Source organism: Carettochelys insculpta, chromosome 15 (genome assembly GCF_033958435.1).
Source record: "Carettochelys insculpta isolate YL-2023 chromosome 15, ASM3395843v1, whole genome shotgun sequence".
In the NCBI taxonomy this organism is placed as follows: Eukaryota; Metazoa; Chordata; order Testudines; family Carettochelyidae; genus Carettochelys; species Carettochelys insculpta.
In genome coordinates, this window is record NC_134151.1 from 22,397,488 (window position 1) to 22,417,898 (window position 20,411).

At 42.6% G+C, this 20,411-nt stretch overlaps 1 protein-coding gene across 2 annotated transcripts in view; it reads left to right on the forward strand.

Moving 5' to 3' along the window:
- Positions 1-20,411, forward strand: part of AFF4 (ALF transcription elongation factor 4) — a 93,691-nt gene that overhangs the window by 29,989 nt on the left and 43,291 nt on the right. Inside the window, exons 2-6 of one of the 2 annotated variants that reach the window (XM_075010025.1) lie at positions 13,503-13,594; positions 14,098-14,224; positions 15,506-16,300; positions 17,195-17,239; positions 17,914-18,000. In XM_075010025.1, coding sequence (XP_074866126.1) covers positions 14,102-14,224; positions 15,506-16,300; positions 17,195-17,239; positions 17,914-18,000 — 1,050 coding nt within the window. In that variant the 5' untranslated portion in view covers positions 13,503-13,594; positions 14,098-14,101. The remainder of the gene's footprint in view (positions 1-13,502; positions 13,595-14,097; positions 14,225-15,505; positions 16,301-17,194; positions 17,240-17,913; positions 18,001-20,411) is intronic. The other variant, XM_075010024.1, reaches the window with a different exon arrangement.

The following is a 20,411-nucleotide window of genomic DNA, read 5'->3' on the forward strand; positions in this document are numbered from 1 at the left end:
ATGCAAGAGGAGTCGGTGGCGGCAGTGCTCAGAGCTGCAAGTGGCTCCTTTAAAGAGCCACAGGTTGCTGAGCCCTGCCTTAGCACAAGTCTGGCATAGGCCAGCCATGGGTACCTAAATTAGTGTAGACGTATCCTAAGATAGCAGATTAATACAGCTCTTGGCTATCACTATTCTGTAGTATCTGTAGTACCATTTATCCTTACTACTCTAGAGAAGTGTTTCTTAAACTATGTTCCGCAGAACACCGGTGCAGCACCCTTAGGACCTTCCCAGTGCCAGACAAGAGAATTTGCCAGACGATGGAAGGTCAATATCGTATAGCACATTACCAACATTTCCACTGCTTATTGGGCTCTAAGAAGATATTTAATGGTTAATTAGAGCTAAATAACAGCATAGATCAGAGAGCCAGGACTGGTGTCTGTAAACAAACTTTATGGGACTGCGGGAAACTTAGACAAATGACCACTTATTGTGGGTGTGGCCAGCTAAAATCTTGCCGGATTCCAGATGTTGTCGTATGAGAGAATTTCGGATTGGAGAGGTTCAAGCTGTACTTGATTATTTTTCTGTGTATTTTGCTGGGTTTTTTTATTTGTTTTGGTTTCTTGGTCTGACAGTTTTTTTTTTTTTAAGAGAATTTTTATAGGTGTTCTGCATAAAAAATATTATGGTTTGATTCGCCATGTCTCAAAGTTGACAAAACGCTGCTCCGAAGTATATCCCTTTATAGATTCCCCCCCTCCCCAAATCTATTGGGATTTTCAGTGTGGGAGCAGTTGTAAGTTCTAAGCTGATCGTGTAGCACAGGGGTCAGCAAACCTGGCATGGATGCCAGGAGTGGCAGTCAAGCCGATTTATAACTGGCATGTGAGGTCAGAGCTCAGCCCTGCCCATATTTCCCTATGCAGCCGGGAGCTTGCTCAAAGTTATGCTACCAACCACCATGTGAACAGTAAAGTTCTGCATCTTTATTTATTAATGAAACTGTTGTAAGCAGGACTATTAGTGAGTTTAAAAAGTGTCACTGGCACTCAGACTATATGTAGATGTCAAAAGGTCAAATTTTGGTGCACAGCCTTGGAAAGGTTACTGACCCTTGCTGTGACATTTAGTCCATGCAAAGAACTAGGTGGCAAGTTTTGTGATAATTTGTTATATTACAGTATTAAGCTTTGGGAGTACATGTATAGTCTTTAATACACTGTGCTGTCAACAAAATACAAAAAGTCTTCCTCTTTTTTTGTGGGGGTTTGGTCTTTTCACATAAACAGTACACAAACATAGAAAAACAAAGTGGGTCTCTAAAGAGTAAACTGCATATTTCTGGGATGCCTTGATTTTGCCTAATAAGTACCGTTTTCCATTTACTATTTGAAATATAGTGAAAAATGTCTAATGTTGATAAAATTGGGTGGGTTCAATATGAAGAGCTAGATGTGTAGTCTCTCTAGAGACTATTTTCCCTTCATGGATAAATGTTGTCAAACCAGATTTTGTTTAATCATAGCCACTTAAGCAACACTGAATAAACGACTGTCTATTGCTTTACCTTTTGCTTTATGAAACCTGTTTTAGAAAAGGAAAGTCTTGACTGCAAACAAGTGCTTTTGGGGGCAGCGAGGCAAAAAGGTTTGATTATACTTTGAAGACCCACTAATGCCTTGTTAAAAAGTTGAAGTTGGAAGTGTTTTTCTGTATGAAATGCTGTGTGTGTAGAATAATTTGGGCACCCAGTTTTGGCAGCTGAATACCTTTGGTCACTTCTTTAATGGGTCTGAGAAATACTGCTCTCAGGGCTTGTCTACACTAGTCCCCTCCTTCGAAGGGAGCAGGTAAACAAGCTGGATTGGGAAATAACAATGAGGTGCTGTGCTGCATATGCAGCACCTCATTAGCCTCATTCCTGCCACATGAACTTCGAAGTACCGGTGCAACTTCCAAGTGCCCTTAGTCCGAAAATGTTTTGGGAGTAAGGGCACTTGGAAGGTGCACGGGTACTCTGAAGTGCCCGCGGCTACACGGCTTGCCAGCGCTTCCAAGTTGCTAACTTCAAAGTTCATGTGGCAGGAATGAGGCTAATGAGGTGCTGCATATTCAGCGCAGCACATCATTGTTATTTGCTGATCTGGCTTGTTTACATGCCCCCTTCGAAGGAGGAGGTTATTGTAGATAGCCCTCACTGAAGAAGCACAGTGAATTTACAAAAACATTGGTTCTGCTATCACAAGCTCTTCGATTTCTGATGTCTGGATAAGGGCAGGCAGCATAAGAGGAAACTGTGTTAACCCTATTCCTATATATATATTACTCAGAGATGTCTTTTATCTTGATGTCTTTCACCCTGTTAGATGTGTGAACTGGAGTTCATTATCCAATTTGATACAATAACACTTGGTCTCAATAGAGAGAGCCATTGTCTCACTTATTACAAGGACTGTTTCCCTTCTGTTGGTGTTCCTAATAATCACAGGCAAGACGCTTAGTTTCTCTACCCCCCACCCCCACTTCCTTTCAGTTGCATGTGTCTGATTTGTCAGTTTTTATTTCAATTTCATTTTTTTTAACCTCTGTGCTATGTAACTGTCAGTCTGTACTGGAAATGCTATAGATCTGAAAAGTGGGTTTGTCCCATGAAAGCTCATCACCTAATACACTATTTTGTTAGTCTTTAAAGTCCTAAATGACTGCTGGTTTGTTTTGTTATGATACAGACTAACGCAGCTACCTCTCTACTATTCACGGTGTTACTTGTAATACTTGGGAGAAAAGCATTCCTCCTTTCTTGTATTTGCTGTGTTCCTTTCAGAATTAAGATGTATGGTTAATAAAAGACTATCTTTGTGATATAGTGAAGCACGAAGGTCTAGATTTTGCACTTGTGACTCAGTTAGGTTACTCTGACTTGGCTTGCACAGCTGTCTTTAGCTGGCTACATGGTGTACCGGGGCCAGTAGAAAGAATAATTGCCAAATCTATGCAGAATAAGTGTGTACACTGCTTCCTTCCATTGTCTCTATTTTTGTTTCTCATACAACATATTACTTACTAAGTACTGGGGCTTAATAAAAAAAGAAAAAAGGGCACCCAGGAAACACTTGACCTAGAGGCCTGAAGGCAGACACCAAAAAGATGGAGAATGTACCTTATTAGAACTGGAAGAAATTACCCAAGACGGGATGGTGATGAATGGTCGTCAATAGCCTATGCTCCAAGATGTAGGAGTGGAAGAGGCTTACTCACTTAAGTACTGGTACCAAAGGAAACAGTTCTCATTATAATCTGGTGTCAGGGATAAGGTAACCCTCATTTCATCAGTTATGATGGTTATTATATAATTCTATCTTTGTATCTTAAGTTGAATGTGAAGAAAGTTGGAGCACACAGAGGTCACAAATCTACAAAGTCAACATATCTCTTGTTGTGTGCAGTGTTGTAGGTGGGTGAGGTAATAGTTTTTATTGGACCAAATTCTGTTGGCGAAAAACTTTGGAGTTACACAGAGTTCTTTCTCAGGTTTGTAAAATGTCATGGTTTAAGTACAAGATCAAATAGTTTATCATAAGTAATTATCACATAGTCTGTCTGTCTGTATTTAGCTGTGAAACTGACTACCTTTCCTAGATCTGAAGAAGAGCTCTGTGTAGCTCAAAAGCTTCTCTTTTTCATAACAGAAGTTAGTCCAATAAAAGATAATTAGCTCACCAGCTTATCTCTTGTCAGCAGAACATATATACTCAATTACCAGTTATTCCTACTTTTAAGTACAGGGGAAACCTGTGGAACTTCAGATACCTCTGGGGTAACGTGACGGTGATCGCTGTAGCCATGGCTTGTGAAATAAGTCCAGCTACTTGTGACAGTTACATAGCCCACTAGATCTGACATGTCTTTAGGGTATGTCTTCATTGTAGAGTTACTCTGGACTGTTTAACAGGTGCAGCTCTATTCTCCTTCCCTTCCCCACACACAATGCTCTTGCTCAATGATGCTTTCAACCCCAATGACCTAACCTAGGAGGAGTTATGATTTAGAACCTTGGGGGCTTTCACTTGCACTGGTAGTCAGTTCACTGTAAGAATGCAGACTAAAACATTTACGTGAATATAGTCCTCTTAACGCCTGTCCACAGTTCTCCTTGTGTGCCCAGAATGGATGTCATTTTCACGCAGTTCATTGGGCAGCTCATCTTACTGCATTATGCTCCCAGAAATTCTTGCGTGAGAGACGCGGGTAGTGCTATACCATAAAAACATAATAACGTGGGTAGGGCATTGCAATATAACAGCTTGGATCCAGACTAGACTAATTTGTATGCTCAGACCCTGAGTCAACTTAGGCAGGAGTGTGGAAAGTGGGGAGTGGGCCCCCTCGGTGGGGGGGCATGAAATTTCATAAGAGGGGCACAGCACAATTGGCTGCTGGGTCTTAGGCTCATCCATTCATTAAAAAAGTTGAAATGTGTTAGTTTTTACGTATGTGTATTCACATTTGTATACGAATTAATAGGTGTTACATTCTACATACTTATTTTCTTACATGTCGAAAGGATTTTTTTTTTTTCATGTGAACATAACCAAAATTCTTCTTCGAGTGGTCCCCGTGGGTGCTCCACAATAGGTGTCGGGCTTGCCTGGTGCCGCAGATCGGAATTCTTCTAGCAGTTTCCACTGGATCGTGCATGCGCCGATGCGCGCCGCTCCCTTGCGCGCGCCCTCGGTCATGTGTGCGATCCGGTCCCTGCTAGTTCCTTCTCAACCGCCAACGGCTGCAGACGGAATCTGCTCCAGCTCTAAAAGCCTGAGACAGATAAGACAGTTGTTTTTACTTGTTAGATCATTGTTCTTACTATTATACAAAAAAAAAAGAAAAAAAAATACAAAATAGTAGGAGAGAAGAGGAACGGAGGGAAGAGGAGCAGACAAAGAAGGCTGGTTAAGCCGTCCGCTACCCTGAAGGCCGTGAAGGTTATTTGGGTTGTAGAACGCACTGATTAGCAGCTAAGTACCCTATTAACAGTAAAGACTCACTGCAATGTCTTCCTCGGGTTTCAAGAAGTGAGAGTCAAGCCACGAGGCTATGCCGGCCTCTGATGGGCATAGTAAGTGCATTTGCTGCCTGGGGGAGTCCCATGTTACGCAGAAGTGTTCGCACTGCGCTCAGCTTACAGCCAGGGCCAGGAAGGACAGAGAGATGAGGCTCAAAATGATCTTGTTTGACAAGGCCCTTCCAGCCTGAGCTGCTGGGGAAGCCTCACACAGAAGGGCCCTCTGGGTCGCATACAAGGAAGGCAGCTTCTTTGACCCCCTCTGTGCAAAAGAAGAGGAAACTCTCCCCGGCTCGATCCTTGCTGGCGGTTTCAGCAAGCAGGACGAGCAGAACTCAGAGCCCTGAGCCGCGGGCTGATGAAAGCGGCAGCGTGGTTGCGCACGTGGCTGGGGCTGCGCCTCCGGCTATTCAGCAGTCGGCACTGAGGGTGCTGCGGGCACCAGCACGGCAAGCACTGGAATCAGCGACGGCGCCGATGGCGCAGGGGCACCCAGCGCAGGGCCCGGCGGCGCCGGAGAAAGGTACCTGCGCGGCACCGCTTATGACGGTACCAAGTGTGGCACCGACAGCGGGGCCGAGATCCGCGGCGCCCACCCTGCAGGGGCGGGGGAAAGCTAGAGCCAAAACCTGGCACCTCAGTCCATCTCCAGGCAGGGCTGCGATGCCGTTATCACCCAGCCCGCCCCCCCCCCCCGCCCCCGGAGATACACACGCTGCGTCACAGGGCGGCAACTCCACCGGCCTATTTCGGGCCTCCCTCTCCGTTCCTCCAACCACCTTCACCTTGGCTCAGGCCACCTTCACCCTTTCTGGGCCTGGATCCCTCTGAGTACTATCACATACCAGCTTCACCATTATCAATGTCGTCACGGAGATCCCGCTCTCCCAGACATCATGGGTACACACTCCGATCGTAGTCCAGGTCTCCATCACGGGGCCCTTGTCCATGTTGTTATGGCCGTCCTCATCATACTGAACACCGACATCGGAGGTCTAGATCCAGGGGCAGATCCCCTCCCACTCCTCACCAATACCCCCGTGTACACTCTCACTCTGGGAGAGGAATGCAGCTGTCCCGGGGGAATTCGGTCCAGAGTCCCGAGACTTTCCTTCACAGCCCACAAGGGAGCAAGCACACTAGCGAACTCGGGAGCCAGAGGACTTGGGGGAGGTTTATCGTAGTGGCTCCTCCTCATCCTCCCCAGATGAGGCAATTGTCCCCAGGGATGTCTCCCCTCCGGATGATCTTAAACAATTCCAATAGCTGTTCAGAAGAGTAGCATACACGCAGGACATTCAAATAGCAGAGGTGCAGGAGAAACATCATAAACTCCTGAAAAATTTGAGACCCCCGGCTTCATCTAAAATTGCTATTCCACTGGACGAAGCCATTATGGAGTCAGCCACTAACATATGGCAGACTCCGGCCTCTATTCCGCCTACAAATAAAAGGACAGATAAGAAATACTTCGTCCCAGCCAAGGGCATGGAATTCCTGTTTAGCCACCCACAGCCCAATTCTTTGGTGGTTGAATCGTCCCAGCAGAGGTTGAAGACTCCTCAGTACAAATCAGGGGGGTCAGATAAAGATGCTAAGAAATTAGAGCTGTTCCGCAGGAAGGTCTACTCCTCCTCTACCTTATTACTGAGAATGGCGAACTACGCGGCACATTTATCAAACCATAACTTTGACAACTACTCTAGACTTACCTCTCTCATGGATTCCCTCCTGGAGGACAAGAAGCCGGTGTTAAAGGCGATCGTCCAGGAGGGCTACACAGCCTCGTGAATGGGAGTTCAGATTGCCCTGGACGTGACGGACACAGTGGCACGCTCAACAGCCACAGCAGTGGTAATGTGTAGGGAGTCCTGGCTCCAGACGTCTGGTATCCCCAGAGATCTACAGGCGAAGATCGTGGATCTACCCTTCGACAAGCAAAAGCTGTTTGCAGAATCAACCGACTCGGTCTTACACTCTAGCAAAGATTCGAGGGCCACACTTAAGACCTTGGGTATCTACACTCCTCCATACAAGAAAAAGAAATTCTATCCTCAGCAAAGGCGCTACGCTTACCAACCACAACGCGCACAATATCAGTGAGGCTATGACCAAGGGCTCCATCAACAGTAGCAACAGTACAGGGCCCCCAGGTGACGTTCTCAACAAAGTCACACAACCTCGGGCAAGCCCAGAGGCAGCAAGTTTGACGGGTATGTCGAGGACTGCACTATCAGCACCATCACTCAATGCCACTTTCACCTCATGTTCCATCATTGCCTCAAACCGTTCCACTCCCAGTGGCAAAAGATCACAATAGACAAATGGGTGCTGGAAATTATAGCCACGGGTTACACGATCCCCTTCCAGTCACTACCACCGACGAAACCTCCCACCCGGCCTCTTCTCAGGGACCCTTCTCACGAGGCAAGGCTGAAGCAGGAGGTAGATCACCTCATGTTCATAGGGGCGGTGGAAAGAGTACTGGAACAATTCCAAGGGAAAGGTTTTTACTCACAGTACTTCCTAACAGAGAAGAAAACAGGAGGCTGGAGGCCGATTTTGGACCTTCGGGGCCTCAACAGATACTTGCGCAAGCAGCGCTTCCAGATGATTACAGTTGCCTCCATGCTTACGGCACTGGATGATGGAGACTGGTTTGCAGCCCTCGACTTACAAGACGCTTACTTTCATATAACAATCCACCCGGCACACAGACGCTTCCTCCGCTTCACAGTCGGCGGGGAGCATTTCCAATACAGGGTTCTTCTGTTCGGCCTATCCTCGGCACCCAGAGTCTTTACCAAAACCCTGGCAGTGGTATCAGCTTACCTGCACAGGCAGGGCGTGTTTTATTTTTCCATACCTGGACAACTGCTTACTGAAAGGGGCCTCAAAGGCAGAGGTCCTACGCATGATACAGGTTACCGCGAACACGTTTACTTCACTGGGCCTAGTTATCAACCTTGCAAAGTCAAAGACCAAACCCATGCAAGATATAGAGTTCATAGGGGCGCGCATAAACTCTATCGCATCGAGAGTATACCTGCCCGACGCCTGCTTCCGCACCATCAAATCCTTGGTGCAAGTCATGATGTACAGCCCCGCAGTGCCGATCCTAACATGCCTGCAACTGTTGGGGCACATGGCGGCCGCCACGTTTGTGGTGCAGAATGCCAGGTTACACATGCGAAGCCTGCAGCATTGGCTGATGAGTGTTTACAGACCGGCAGCCCACACTGTTCACAGGGTAGTATGACCCACGACGGAGGTACGGAAGTCGCTTGCGTGGTTGGCAGATCCCAAGAACCTGCTAGTGGGAGTGCCCTTCCATTAACCACAAATTTCCATTTTTCTCACAACCGACACCTCCCACGTAGGATGGGGAGCGCACATTGGCAACAAGGTGATGCAAGGGCTATGGTCCCCCGCGGAACAGACACTGCACAAAAACATACTGGAGCTCAGAGCAGTGTTCAATGCATGCAGACATTTTCGGAAATACCTGCACGGCAAAGCAGTTGGGATCAATACCGACAATACCTCCACCATGTTCTACATCAGTCGACAAGGAGGGGCACGGTCCTGTGCACTATGTGCAGAAGCAGTCCGATTGTGGAATTGGTGCATTGCCAACAACATAACGTTGAAAGCCTTGTACTTGCTGGGTGCCCACAACGTGAAGGCAGATCAACTGAGCAGGCGCTTTGCATTCACGCACGAATGGCAGATCCGCTCCGACCTGCTACGACGCATATTTCGCACTTGGGGGTTTCCCCAAGTCGATTTGTTTGCCACCCAGCGCAACAAGAAATGCCCTCAGTACTGCTCCAGAGCAGGGATAGGGCGGGGGTCCCTGGTGGACACCTTCATGATCTCATGGAAGGGCCCTCTATGCGTTTCCCCCCACAACACTTATCCACAAGGTTCTGCAGAAAGCCAGAAGGGAGATAGCTCGCATGATCCTCATAGTTCCAACTTGGGACCGACAACAGTGGTTTCCCCTGCTTCTGCTCGTGACGGATCGTCCACCACTTCCCCTACCGGTAGCACCGGACTTACTCACACAGGCTCAGGGGTCCATAGTGCACCCGCACCCTCAGGGACTCCGCCTACAAGCATGGTTAATCCATGGCTCAGCGCCTTAGAGAGCACGTGTACGGAGAGAGTAAGACAAGTCTTAGAGTGTAGCCGAAGGACCTGCACCAGGAGGACTTACGAACAGAAATGGACACGCTTTACCACCTGGTGCTCTGCCAAACAGTTAGCTCCTTTGGATGTCCCTGTAACTGTAATTCTAGAATACCTGCTGGACCTCAAACGAGACGGGCTCTCTCTATCCTCGCTAAAAGTCCACCTCGCAGCTATATCAGCTTTTCGGCACAAAGAGGAAGGGCCCACCGTATTCGCCCATCCTATCGTCACAAGGTTCTTGAAGGGGCTGGTAAACCTGTACCCTCCCCGAAAACTGCTACCACCGTCGTGGAGTTTGGACTTGGTACTCCACACGCTATCGGGACCACCCTTCAAACCATTAGCCACGGTACCCCTCCGACTACTTGCCATGAGAACGACCTTCCTTCTTGAGATTACGTCAGCCCGCAGGGTGAGCGAGCTTGAAGCAGTGATGGCAACGCTGCCCTGCACAGTATTCTCAAAGGAGGCAGTGATCTTACAGTTACACCCAGCCTTCGTTCCGAAAGTTTCCTCGGAGTTCCACATTAACGAACCAATAGTATTACCCTCGTTTTACCCAAAGCCTAGCAGCTCCAGCAAGAAGGCGCTCCTGCATCTCCTAGATGTGAGAAGGGCGTTGGCCTTTTACATAGACAGAACTAAGCCCTTCCGGAAAACGGACAGGCTTCTGGTGTGTCTCGCTCCCAGGTCGAAAGGGGAAGGCCTCTCTTCCCAGAGAATTTCAAACCACCTTGTGTCCTGTATAAAACTGTGCTACGAGCTTCGAAAGACCCCTTTGCTAGCCCCGCCCAGGTCTCACTTCACCAGAGCGGTGGCGGCATCAACGGCCTTCTTCAAGGGAATAGTGTTGAAAGACATTTGCAGAGTGGCGACTTGGTCATCCTACAACACCTTCGCCAAGCATCATGCCCTGCATCGGGTGTTCGATGAGGATACCCGTCTGTCGACAGCAGTCCTCTCAAGGGCAAGCTGCACATGAATCCAGTACCCACCTCCTTACTTGGGGTTACTGCTGGGTAGTCACCTACTGTGGAGCACCCACAGGGACCACTCAAAGAGAAGTTACTCACTTGTAGTAATGATGGTTCTTCGAGATGTGTCCCCGTGGGTGCTCCACTACCCACCCATCCTCCCCCGCTTTGGATCTCTACCTGGTGTTTTTCAGGAGCATCCGGGGCGGTTGGTCAAGGAACTGGCGGGGACCGGATCGCGCACATGACTGAGGGCGCGCAAGGGAGCAGCGCGCATCGGCACATGCGCGATCCAGTGGAAACTGCTAGAAGAATTCCGATCTGCGGCGCCGGGCGAGCCCGACACCTACTGTGGAGCACCCACGGGGACACACATCGAAGAACCATCATTACTACAAGTGAGTAACTTCTCTTTTCCATGAGTGTGCATTACGTTAGACGGGAAAGGTTGCGGGGGGGGCTTTTGGAATGAAAAGTGGTGCCTGATGTAAAAAGTTTACTTCCCTCTAACCTGGAGTACCTGTAGTAAGACAACCTTCTCAGACTGAGGAGTAGGATAATGAGAAATAAGATATTCAGGAAGAGAGTAGAATGGCAATAAGGATGATCTGTTTGTTGGAAATGTTCAGTCCAGCTCCTTTCCTTTTCGATAAAGATCAGCTGGTAATGGGTTACAACTTAAAACTTTATTTTTCACCTAAATGGTCCAAAAACTGTATTCAGTGTTCTGTTTGGGTTTCTTGTGATGTCTGACAATTAGTATGTTTTGTTACCTGATTTTTTTTTCCCTGGGTTTTCATCTGTGCTTGCGTTTTGATGCTGTATTGGGGCAGAAAGATCAGACCATCTGAGAATCACTTTTGGCTGTTAAAAGCTTAATGAACCAACTGTGTGGAATATTGTATTTTGGACTTAAAGGCATTTGTAGCATTTAACTGGGTTAATAGTAGTTCACTGAGTGTTATAATTTGGGTGTAAATTAATTCAAAGCAGTTTTTGTAAAACCAGTTAATTAGTGGCAGTACTGATTTTAATATACTCTTGTCATTTACTTTTTAAAAGTACCTTTTCTTATTGTTTTTGTTAGAACATAGACTTCATCCAGCTTTTTTCAGGTGACCAGGGTATAGTTGTACTGCATACCAATTGCTCACCTAAGAGCTTCTCTGAGAACTTATATACAGTAGTTATGAAAATTCACCAAACTACTCAATTTATTAATGCCAGTATGCAAGCTTGTAGTGATTTTAATAGCTCAGTTATTCACTTGAGGCAGTGCATTTCTCTACATGAAAATTTTATCTGATTTTTAAGACCTTTAAAATTACTGGCTTTCATGAAACAAATACAATCCAAATGACCACTTATATATAATTTTTTCTTTGACTGCAGCGTTTAGTATGCGGCTTGGAGGGATGGAGAAATGCTGGTAACTCATCTAATATTCTTAATTACCTGTTCTAGACAGGTATAGTACATGAGCTCAGAGAGCCAGTGTAGTACCATTGTTTTCCCTGACCGAACTCAATCAGTTCCCAAAGACCTTTATTGTCTTTCATGTAAAGTTGTTGGAAACATGGCAGTCCCTCAGTGCAGGAAAAAAGCTAATTCCACTACTTAGTTTGGGTGGTTCTGATTATTAATGAAAGGTTGGAAAGCTGTACAATTAGTTAAAAAATATTGCTCATTGTTATATTTAAAATTTTACACCATATTTTGCAAATAGCTGCAAGTGTTGAGCTCACTTAAATGTTAGTTTAGAAGCATATAAAGTTTAATTGTCATAATATGTCTCTTTTTAGGTGTGCCCAGATTACCCATATGGATAAAATGTTCTAGGATGAGCTACAAAAAGCAAAGCTGCAAGGCTTACTCTAAATTACATTTTATTGGAAACAGGCACAGATGTTAAGTACATCTGTTCTAGGTGGCTTGTAACTGAACTGTCTGTATAATTAAATCTGATTCAAGTTCTCTGTAAATACCTTTTTCTTTCAATACTTTCATAGGAAGACAGGATGCTAGCCCAAAGAAAGCTCTTATCTCTCAATTTTATCTCCCTAGTGAAATATAAATGAATTTTTCAGCTTCTCTGTATCATGCACATTGTAAGTTTTTTTTTTTTTTTTTTTTTTAAAAATTAGTCCCTTATCTTTCCTTTATCACAAAACCCTTAAATTGATAATCATTTTAGGAAATCTAGTTCACTTTTTGCTGTTAGTCAGTTTGGCCAATCAAAGCAAGCTAGTCAGTTTCACTTTCACCGTGCCAGTTGTTGAACTCAGTCTTGAAGAGAGGAGCAGTTTAGCTCAATATGAACAAAAAGCCCTGGCAGTATTCCTGAAGATATAGACTAGAAAGTTCAAAGTGCTCTAGTTGAAAATTTGGTAGCCTGATGTTAAGCCAACACAATTAAGAAACAGTGTTTTTTCTCATCAATATATGGCCTGAGTAGACCGCCTCCCTTACTAGGCTTGAGTTGCAGCCATGTCTGGAAAATATTGAAGTACAACAAAAACCTGACAAGGTGTTGTTTTTTTTTTTTAAATAATTGAATGTTTCCAGTAATCAAACTTAACTATGTTTTGGGCCTAACTTACTTTTCAGCATCTATTCAGGTTTATTACACTGACTCTAACGTATGAGACAATGAGAATGAAGCTAGATGTAGAAGAGAAAAATTAAAGTGAAAGTAACAATGTAAATATTTCAAAGATTTATGAAAATTGAAGACTACTCATTTATTTAGAATTGAGTAACTTTTATTGGGTAGATTGCAAACACAGCAGGTATTTTGAAAATAATTGGGCAGTTGTCTAAACAATCACGTAATGGTCTCTTGAATTAATGTAACTTCTTATTTTGTTTCTTTTATGTAGACTGTATCATCTTAGCTGTTTTACACAAATATAAAGTAGCTCAGGTTGTGCTATATAAATAACTGAATGTTGATTTACACTTACAAGCATTCAGAAGAATAGTACACACAAACACCATTGCTAGTGGGATCTTATTTATAGTCTTGTTTCCCTGCTTGATTCTTGATGCTATTCAAGTTCAGAAACACTTTTTAGACATCCTTTTAAAAAATTTGGCCTTAGTGCTTATGAGTAAAGCAATGAGTCAGTTGAAGCAGACATCTCCTAAGACAGATGTTAAGAAAAGTAAATTTTTCTTAAAAAGGAGAAAATTCCAGTTATGACAGAACAGTCGATGAGAGGTTGTAATATTGCTATAACTGAGGTGCTTAAGATTGTATTTAGAGAAGAAATGTCGTTTTTTAGGGAATCTAGAAACGAGCAAAGCAGAGGTCTAACTACGATAGAGGATGGACACCAAAGAAGCTGTGTTGGGGACAAAAACAAAGCAAAATAAGGTAGAGCAAAAGTAGAGGTGCACATTGGATATGGGAAGGGATGGCATGTGGTTGGGGATTATACTGAATGTGTGGCGGGGGGGTAATAGAAAGAGGATATTAAAAGGAAAAAAGCGGTGGAGGCTTTTAACAGTGAATTGCAAATGGATATTTCTACTTTTTTAAAATCAGCCTATTCTAACAAACTAATTATTCAGGAGAAATTGTTTGGAGGAGTAGGGGTTCATCTGTGGATTGTGTAAAGTTTTCCGTTTTTGATCATTGCCTAACCTCTACCAATTTTGCAGAGTAAAAAAGCTAGTTGCTGACTGCAGGTTATAGCAAATACAGAGGCCAGCTGTTTTAATTAAATTTCTTTTCAATTTTGGATATCTCCTACTGTTGTAAGGGGAGTCTTCAATTGAACTCTATTCTGTTGACAAAATGAATACAGTGGAGCTAGTTCTATTCACTTTGATCCCTCATTTCCTTTCTGTGATCAGAAATTGTATTTTTGTTCATAGCAACATGAACCGTGAAGACCGGAATGTGCTGCGTATGAAAGAAAGGGAAAGACGAAATCAAGAAATTCAACAGGGCGAAGAAGTCTTTCCACCTAACTCTCCTCTCTTTGCTGAACCATATAAAGTTGTGAGTTTATTTTACAAAAACGCAGTTCCTTGTATAAAAAGCCATATTTTCTGTTACGTGGTTTGTAAACTTTTTTTAATCTGTTTTTCTCATGCGTAGTTCTTGGGTACAGTTAAGATAGCAAGTAGGGCTTGAAAGCGAGGATGCATGGTTATTAGGTAGCAGGACTAACACATACTCAAAATATCATTCAAGAATAAAGACATTCATTTATTTGAAATGTGTTGAAAAAAATAATGAAAATTCAGCTCATTTTTCAGTTTCCGTCTTCATTTGTTCCAGCCACCCAAAGCATTAAGTATTGATCTGTTAGCGTGGCTGGCTTTTTAAAAATGCTGTTTAGCTTATTGCTTAGCGTAGGCATAATCAGCCTTTCTGAGGTGGGGTGCCGAAATTTGACTTTTTGATTTCTGTGTTCCCTCTGAGTGCTGGAGATACTTTTTAAAGTCACTAATAGTCCACTTGAAACAATTTCATTAATAAAGATGCAGAGCTTTAATGTTTAGGTGGTGGTTGAAAGCTTTACCTAGTCTTTTGTTAATTCACAGGCAGCATGGGTTTGAGAAGCTTCCTGGCTGCATGGGGGAGGAGGGGCGGGGCTCAGCTTTCACCTCACATTCCAGTGACGATGAGCGCTCGTGCCACTCTTAACCTCTACTAATCTTCACCTACATCAGGGATTCTCAAGATTTTTCTGAGCCCCCTCCCTCATGTGGGATTTTTAGCATTTAAGAAAAAAAAGTATTTCTGAAGACATAGGGGAGAGAGTAAAGATTAAGAATAAGAAGTAAAAGTACGAGTGAGATGTCAAGAATAAGATGACTAACTTTAGAAATCAGAAGAGAATAGTAACTACCTAGTTTTGTGTATTAATTAGGAGAATAACTTCGTTATCATCATCAAACTTTTTTTCATTTCATTTTTCACTGAGATTCACATTCACCAATAGGAGCTGAGTGCCTAATTTCATCTGACAATTTTGAAAAAATCTCACCCACTTCTTACTATGAATCAAACTCTGTGAAGATTCCAATTATTACGATTTATGTATTAAACGTAATAAATTCCCTTACATTTAAAGGGATTAAAATATTAATGGAGGTGAAACTGGAATGGTACACAAAATAAACTTGGATGCTGAGAAAGTTCTTAACCTTGAAGTTTGGGTTTACTATTCTAGTTTTGTGTCAAGCCAGTTTATCTAATGCTAAGTTATAGATGTCTTTAAAAATCCTTCTTAAATATATTTTGACTCTTACGTTTCTGTTATACTTTGCGCAGACTAGCAAAGAAGATAAACTGTCTAACCGTATTCAGAGCATGCTTGGAAATTATGATGAAATGAAGGATCTGATAGGTGACAGATCTCTACAAAAGCTTGTTGGTATTCCCAAACCAACAGTACCATCAACACCAGATGAAAAATCAAACCAAAGTTTCTTTGGTGAACAGAGACACAGTACCAGCTCTCATCAGAGCAGCAAATGGACTCCTGTAGGACCAGCACCTAGCACTTCCTCCCAATCACAGAAACGGTCCTCAGGTTTACAAACAGGACACAGTAGTCAGCGGAGCAGTGGCAATAACACTAGCAGCGGTGGCCAGAGGCATGACCGTGACTCATATGGGGGTAGCAGCAGCGGGCGCAAAAAAAGCCAGCATGGGTCTGAACACTCCAAATCCCGTTCTTCCAGCCCTGGAAAACCACCTGCTGTTTCTTCATTAAGCTCCAGCCATTCCAGGTCTCATGGAAGTGATCATCATAGCAAGGAACATCAGCGTTCAAAATCTCCTCGGGATCCTGATGCCAGCTGGGATTCACCTTCCCGCGTACCTTCATTTTCAAGTGGACAACACTCTAACCAGTCTTTTCCTCCTTCGCTAATGTCCAAGTCCAGTTCAATGTTGCAGAAGCCTACTGCCTATGTAAGGCCCATGGATGGACAGGAGTCCATGGAACCAAAGTTGTCCTCTGAACACTACAGTAGTCAAACTCACAGCCACAGCATGAGTGAGCTGAAGTCTAGCAGCAAAGCACATCTAACCAAGCTTAAAATACCTTCTCAACCACTAGACGTAAGTTAGTATGAAACTTTTGGGGGAAGCTTATTCAGCCTTTTTCAGCTTCCATGGCTGGGGTTTTCAGAGATGCTTAAAGGAGTTGTGTGCCTAATTTCTGTAGGTCACATTGAAAATTCTAGCCTCTATGGCTACCATTCATTTTCTACAAAACATACAGTGCTTGCCACTCAAAAATGAAAAAAAAATTGTAGTTTATCAGTGGGAAGTCACGTGTTTTTCTTTTGTGATTTAAGGAGAATCTTGTTTGTTTTTCCTTTTACATCTCCAATCTGCATTTCACAGTTTTTACATAATTGCATATCATGTTGGAGATTTTTATGGTCTCCTTTCTAAAAAAGTTGTTTATAATGGATTTTACTCTGTTACGTTAGATTGTGACATAATCCAAATTCTCTTTTGAAGTGTTAATAATTATGCACAATTTTCCTACAACTTTTTTAAAAAAATGTAATGGATTTCAAAACTTAAGCAATATTTTTTCTTTGTATAGCACATATTTAGATTAAAAATATTTTCGTCATTTAGCTACTCTTAGATTGTTGCATGTAGGGTGCCTGCATTTGCACAGCTATATTGTGTGTCAGTGCAGTTTAAAATGATTAAAATTGTTTAAATAAAATGCTTTTGCATGTACTCTTAACTGTTAGAACAGCAGTAGCTGAGAGTCTTAAGTATCCTAAATGAAATCTAGAAAATACTGTCCATGTTTAAAAGTTATGCATAAGAGAAGATATCCATATCAGTGCTACTTCTCTTACTGATTCTGGGTGAATATCATCTGGGTTTGGGCCACAAACAAGTTTAACTTCAAGTCCTGCTGTATTGTATGGTGGGTGCAGGCCTCTAGAAGTATAATGAAAAAAGTTAATCCTGAACTTTGATTTGTAGGCATCAGCATCTGGTGATGTGACCTGTGTGGATGAAATTCTAAAAGTAAGTTCTCTGTTCTCTGGTTCTAGATTTTATTCATTAAATTAACAAATACTGCTGAACAAAGGAGCTGGAGTACTCACCCTGCTTGCATGTAAGAGAAAATCAGCAGTGTCCCAGGAATGCCACTTACACTACCTGACTCCCTAAAAATTGTCAGTGTGCGAAGTACTTGAATTTCAGTTTCTGTTGCAGTTGCTAATAACCTTAAAACTGTTTGCACACAAGAACCTTCTTACTAGATATTGATGCAAATTGACATCCCTGTTTCAAACTTGATGGTAGACGTTTTGGAGGACCAGAAAGCAGCTTATTTTCTGTCTTCATCAGGTCTATGCAGTTTCTTTGAGTATATTTCAGATGTCCATTTTCATGGCCAAACATTTTTAAAGACATTTTGGATCTCTAAGGACAAAATTGTTCACTTATACAGACAGAATGGAACTTCATACGCAAAATTCTGTCAAATGCGTGTAGGAAAGAGAAAAAGAAGAAATATGTCTCATATTAAAGTAAATATAAAATCTTTAGTGTTACATCCAACAATTGTGGATAAAATATTTCAAACAGACCTGCACAGCTTTTTAAAATTAACACTTTGATATGTTTTAACCTTAATCTATAATGACTTTGCTGTTTGGTTTTTTTTTTTTTTGTTTTTTTTGTTTTTAAAATAGGAGATGACGCGCTCTTGGCCGCCTCCTCTTACGGCTATTCACACACCGTGCAAAACAGAACCGTCAAAATTTCCTTTTCCAACTAAGGTTTGTGACTTACCAATCAAACTTTATTTTTTTAGTAGTCCAAGGTCGAGTGCCATTAAAACTAGAGAAAATCCTTTTAAATATCAAGAATTGCATTGCAGGATTTTTAAGGTCTTTGTTAAAATTCAACTGTGCATTGTCATTTGGGGTTGGTTTGAACACGTGTTAACATGTGTCTGAAAATCCATCCTGGCTTTGCAGTAGTGCCTGTGGTAGCCCTGAAAGGAGCACAACTTTTTCTTTCCCTATCTTATTCTCTCAAGTGCTGTATCTTCCTGAAATAAACACTGGGAGGCAGTATGTGGCTGCATTGGCTTCAGTCCCATTGAGAGCAATGGGCAGTGACAGCCATTTTGAGATTTTTTTTTTGTCAGTAAATAATGCCATTTTCCATCAAGAGGGGCTGAAGAAAAAACTTTGGTTTGAAGAGCTTTGTTGTTATGACCATTGATCTGAAAGTGATGTTTTTCAAAAAGTACCCATTGCACTAGATCTATTTAGTAGGAAAAGAAGCAACAGAAAATGCATGTGCGCGCATGGGTGTCTGTGTGTGCACATGGAACTGTGGGTAAGATCAAAAGGGAGAAGGGCAACTAGACAGTATGCTCTGGCTGCTTTGTAGTGGTCTGTTGGGTATGTGCTGGTAGATCTAGCCCTGCAAATTTTTCAAAATATGTTAAGTTGCAAATACATATCTTCAGATCTTTGGAAATACCACACGGTAACATTCTCGTGCTACTTATGTATAATATTTTAAATGAAAAACAAAAGAGAAGCTCATTTCCAGATAAAAATTACATTAAAATGGAGTTAAGTTTGAATACATGTCAGTAATTTGAGTAAAAGCTCTTAGGGATCCGATAATTATTCACAAATGCAAGAAATGCAAAGTTACAGTTAAGCTTATAAGAACATTAGACATACAAAAACTGGCAGTACACAGTTATACAGCCCTTTAAAACAGCTTTAACTCTGTTTACTTGGCTTTTTCAACCCTACCCTCTGCTGTGCGCCCCACCAACCTCTATATATGCCACTATAATTTATATTTTTATAAATCAGTAGTTGTAGTTCTACAGTCAGGGAAATTGTCATGCACTAATAACTGTTTGCTTGTTAGCATGGTGTCATTTCCCAGCATGAGGCATCGCTAAAAAGTCTGTGTAGCACTTTTATTTATCCCTATCAAAACAAAAAGCAGTCAAGTAGCACTTTAAAGACTAGCAAAATAGTTTATTAGGTGAGCTTCCATGGGACAGACCCACTTCTTCAGACCATAGCCAGACCAGAACAGACTCAATATTTAAGACACAGAGAACCAAAAACAGTAAACAAGGAGGACAAATCAGAAAAAGATAATCAAGGTGAGCAAATCAGAGTGGTGGCGGGGGAGGTCAAGAATTAGATTAAGCCAAGTATGCAGACGAGCCCCTATAGTGACTCAAAGTTCCCATCCTGGTTTAAACCATGTGTGTGTGTGCTGAATTCAAATATTCAAATTCGGCACATTAACACATGGTTTCAACCAGGACGGGAACTTTCTGAGTCACTGTAGGGGCTCGTCTGCATACTTGGCTTAATCTAATTCTTGACCTCCCCCCCTCCACTCTGATTTGCTCACCTTGATTATCTTTTTCTGATTTGTCCCCCTTGCTTACTGTTTTTGGTTTTCTGTGCCTTAAATATTGAGTCTGTTCTGGTCTGAAGAAGTGGGTCTGTCCCACGAAAGCTCACCTAATAAACTGTTTTGCTAGTCTTTAAAGTGCTACTTGACTGCTTTTTGTTTTGATAGTGTATAGACTAGCACGGCTTTCTCTCTGTTATTATTTATCCCTTTGTTTCTAGTGTGTGATCAACAATGAAAGAACATTACAATACCACTCTGCTCCAAAGTTAACATCCTGTTACAATGGATTGGGGCAGATTGCTCTTGTCTTGGCACTGTTCAGTATTTACAGGCTTAGCACATGTTACTGCATAAATAACTTCTATAATGTTAACTGATAATCTTCCAAGTCATAAAAACTAGAATTATTTTTGTAATGAAAGCTGAGATTTTGGAGTATTGTGGACAGATTCCAGAGAAAAGTTAACTGTCTACCTAATGAGACCACTAGACCTCTGATAGAATATATTTTGACTTATAAGTATATTTCATTTGGAGTTTATTTTTATCAATTGTTTTTCTGTGCTCCTTTATTTCATTCTTAACATTTTGTATTGCTTTTTTGTGGTGGGCTTTGTCCTCTTAACTAATTTCCAAGATTAATGTAGCTGCCTTAAGTTGTGGTGAAAAGTACAAATATGTATTAGAGAGGTAGCCAAGTTAGCGTGTATCTTCAAAAACAACAGGAACTCCTGTGGCACCTTCATAGACTAACAGATATTTTGGCGCATTAGCTTTTGTGGGC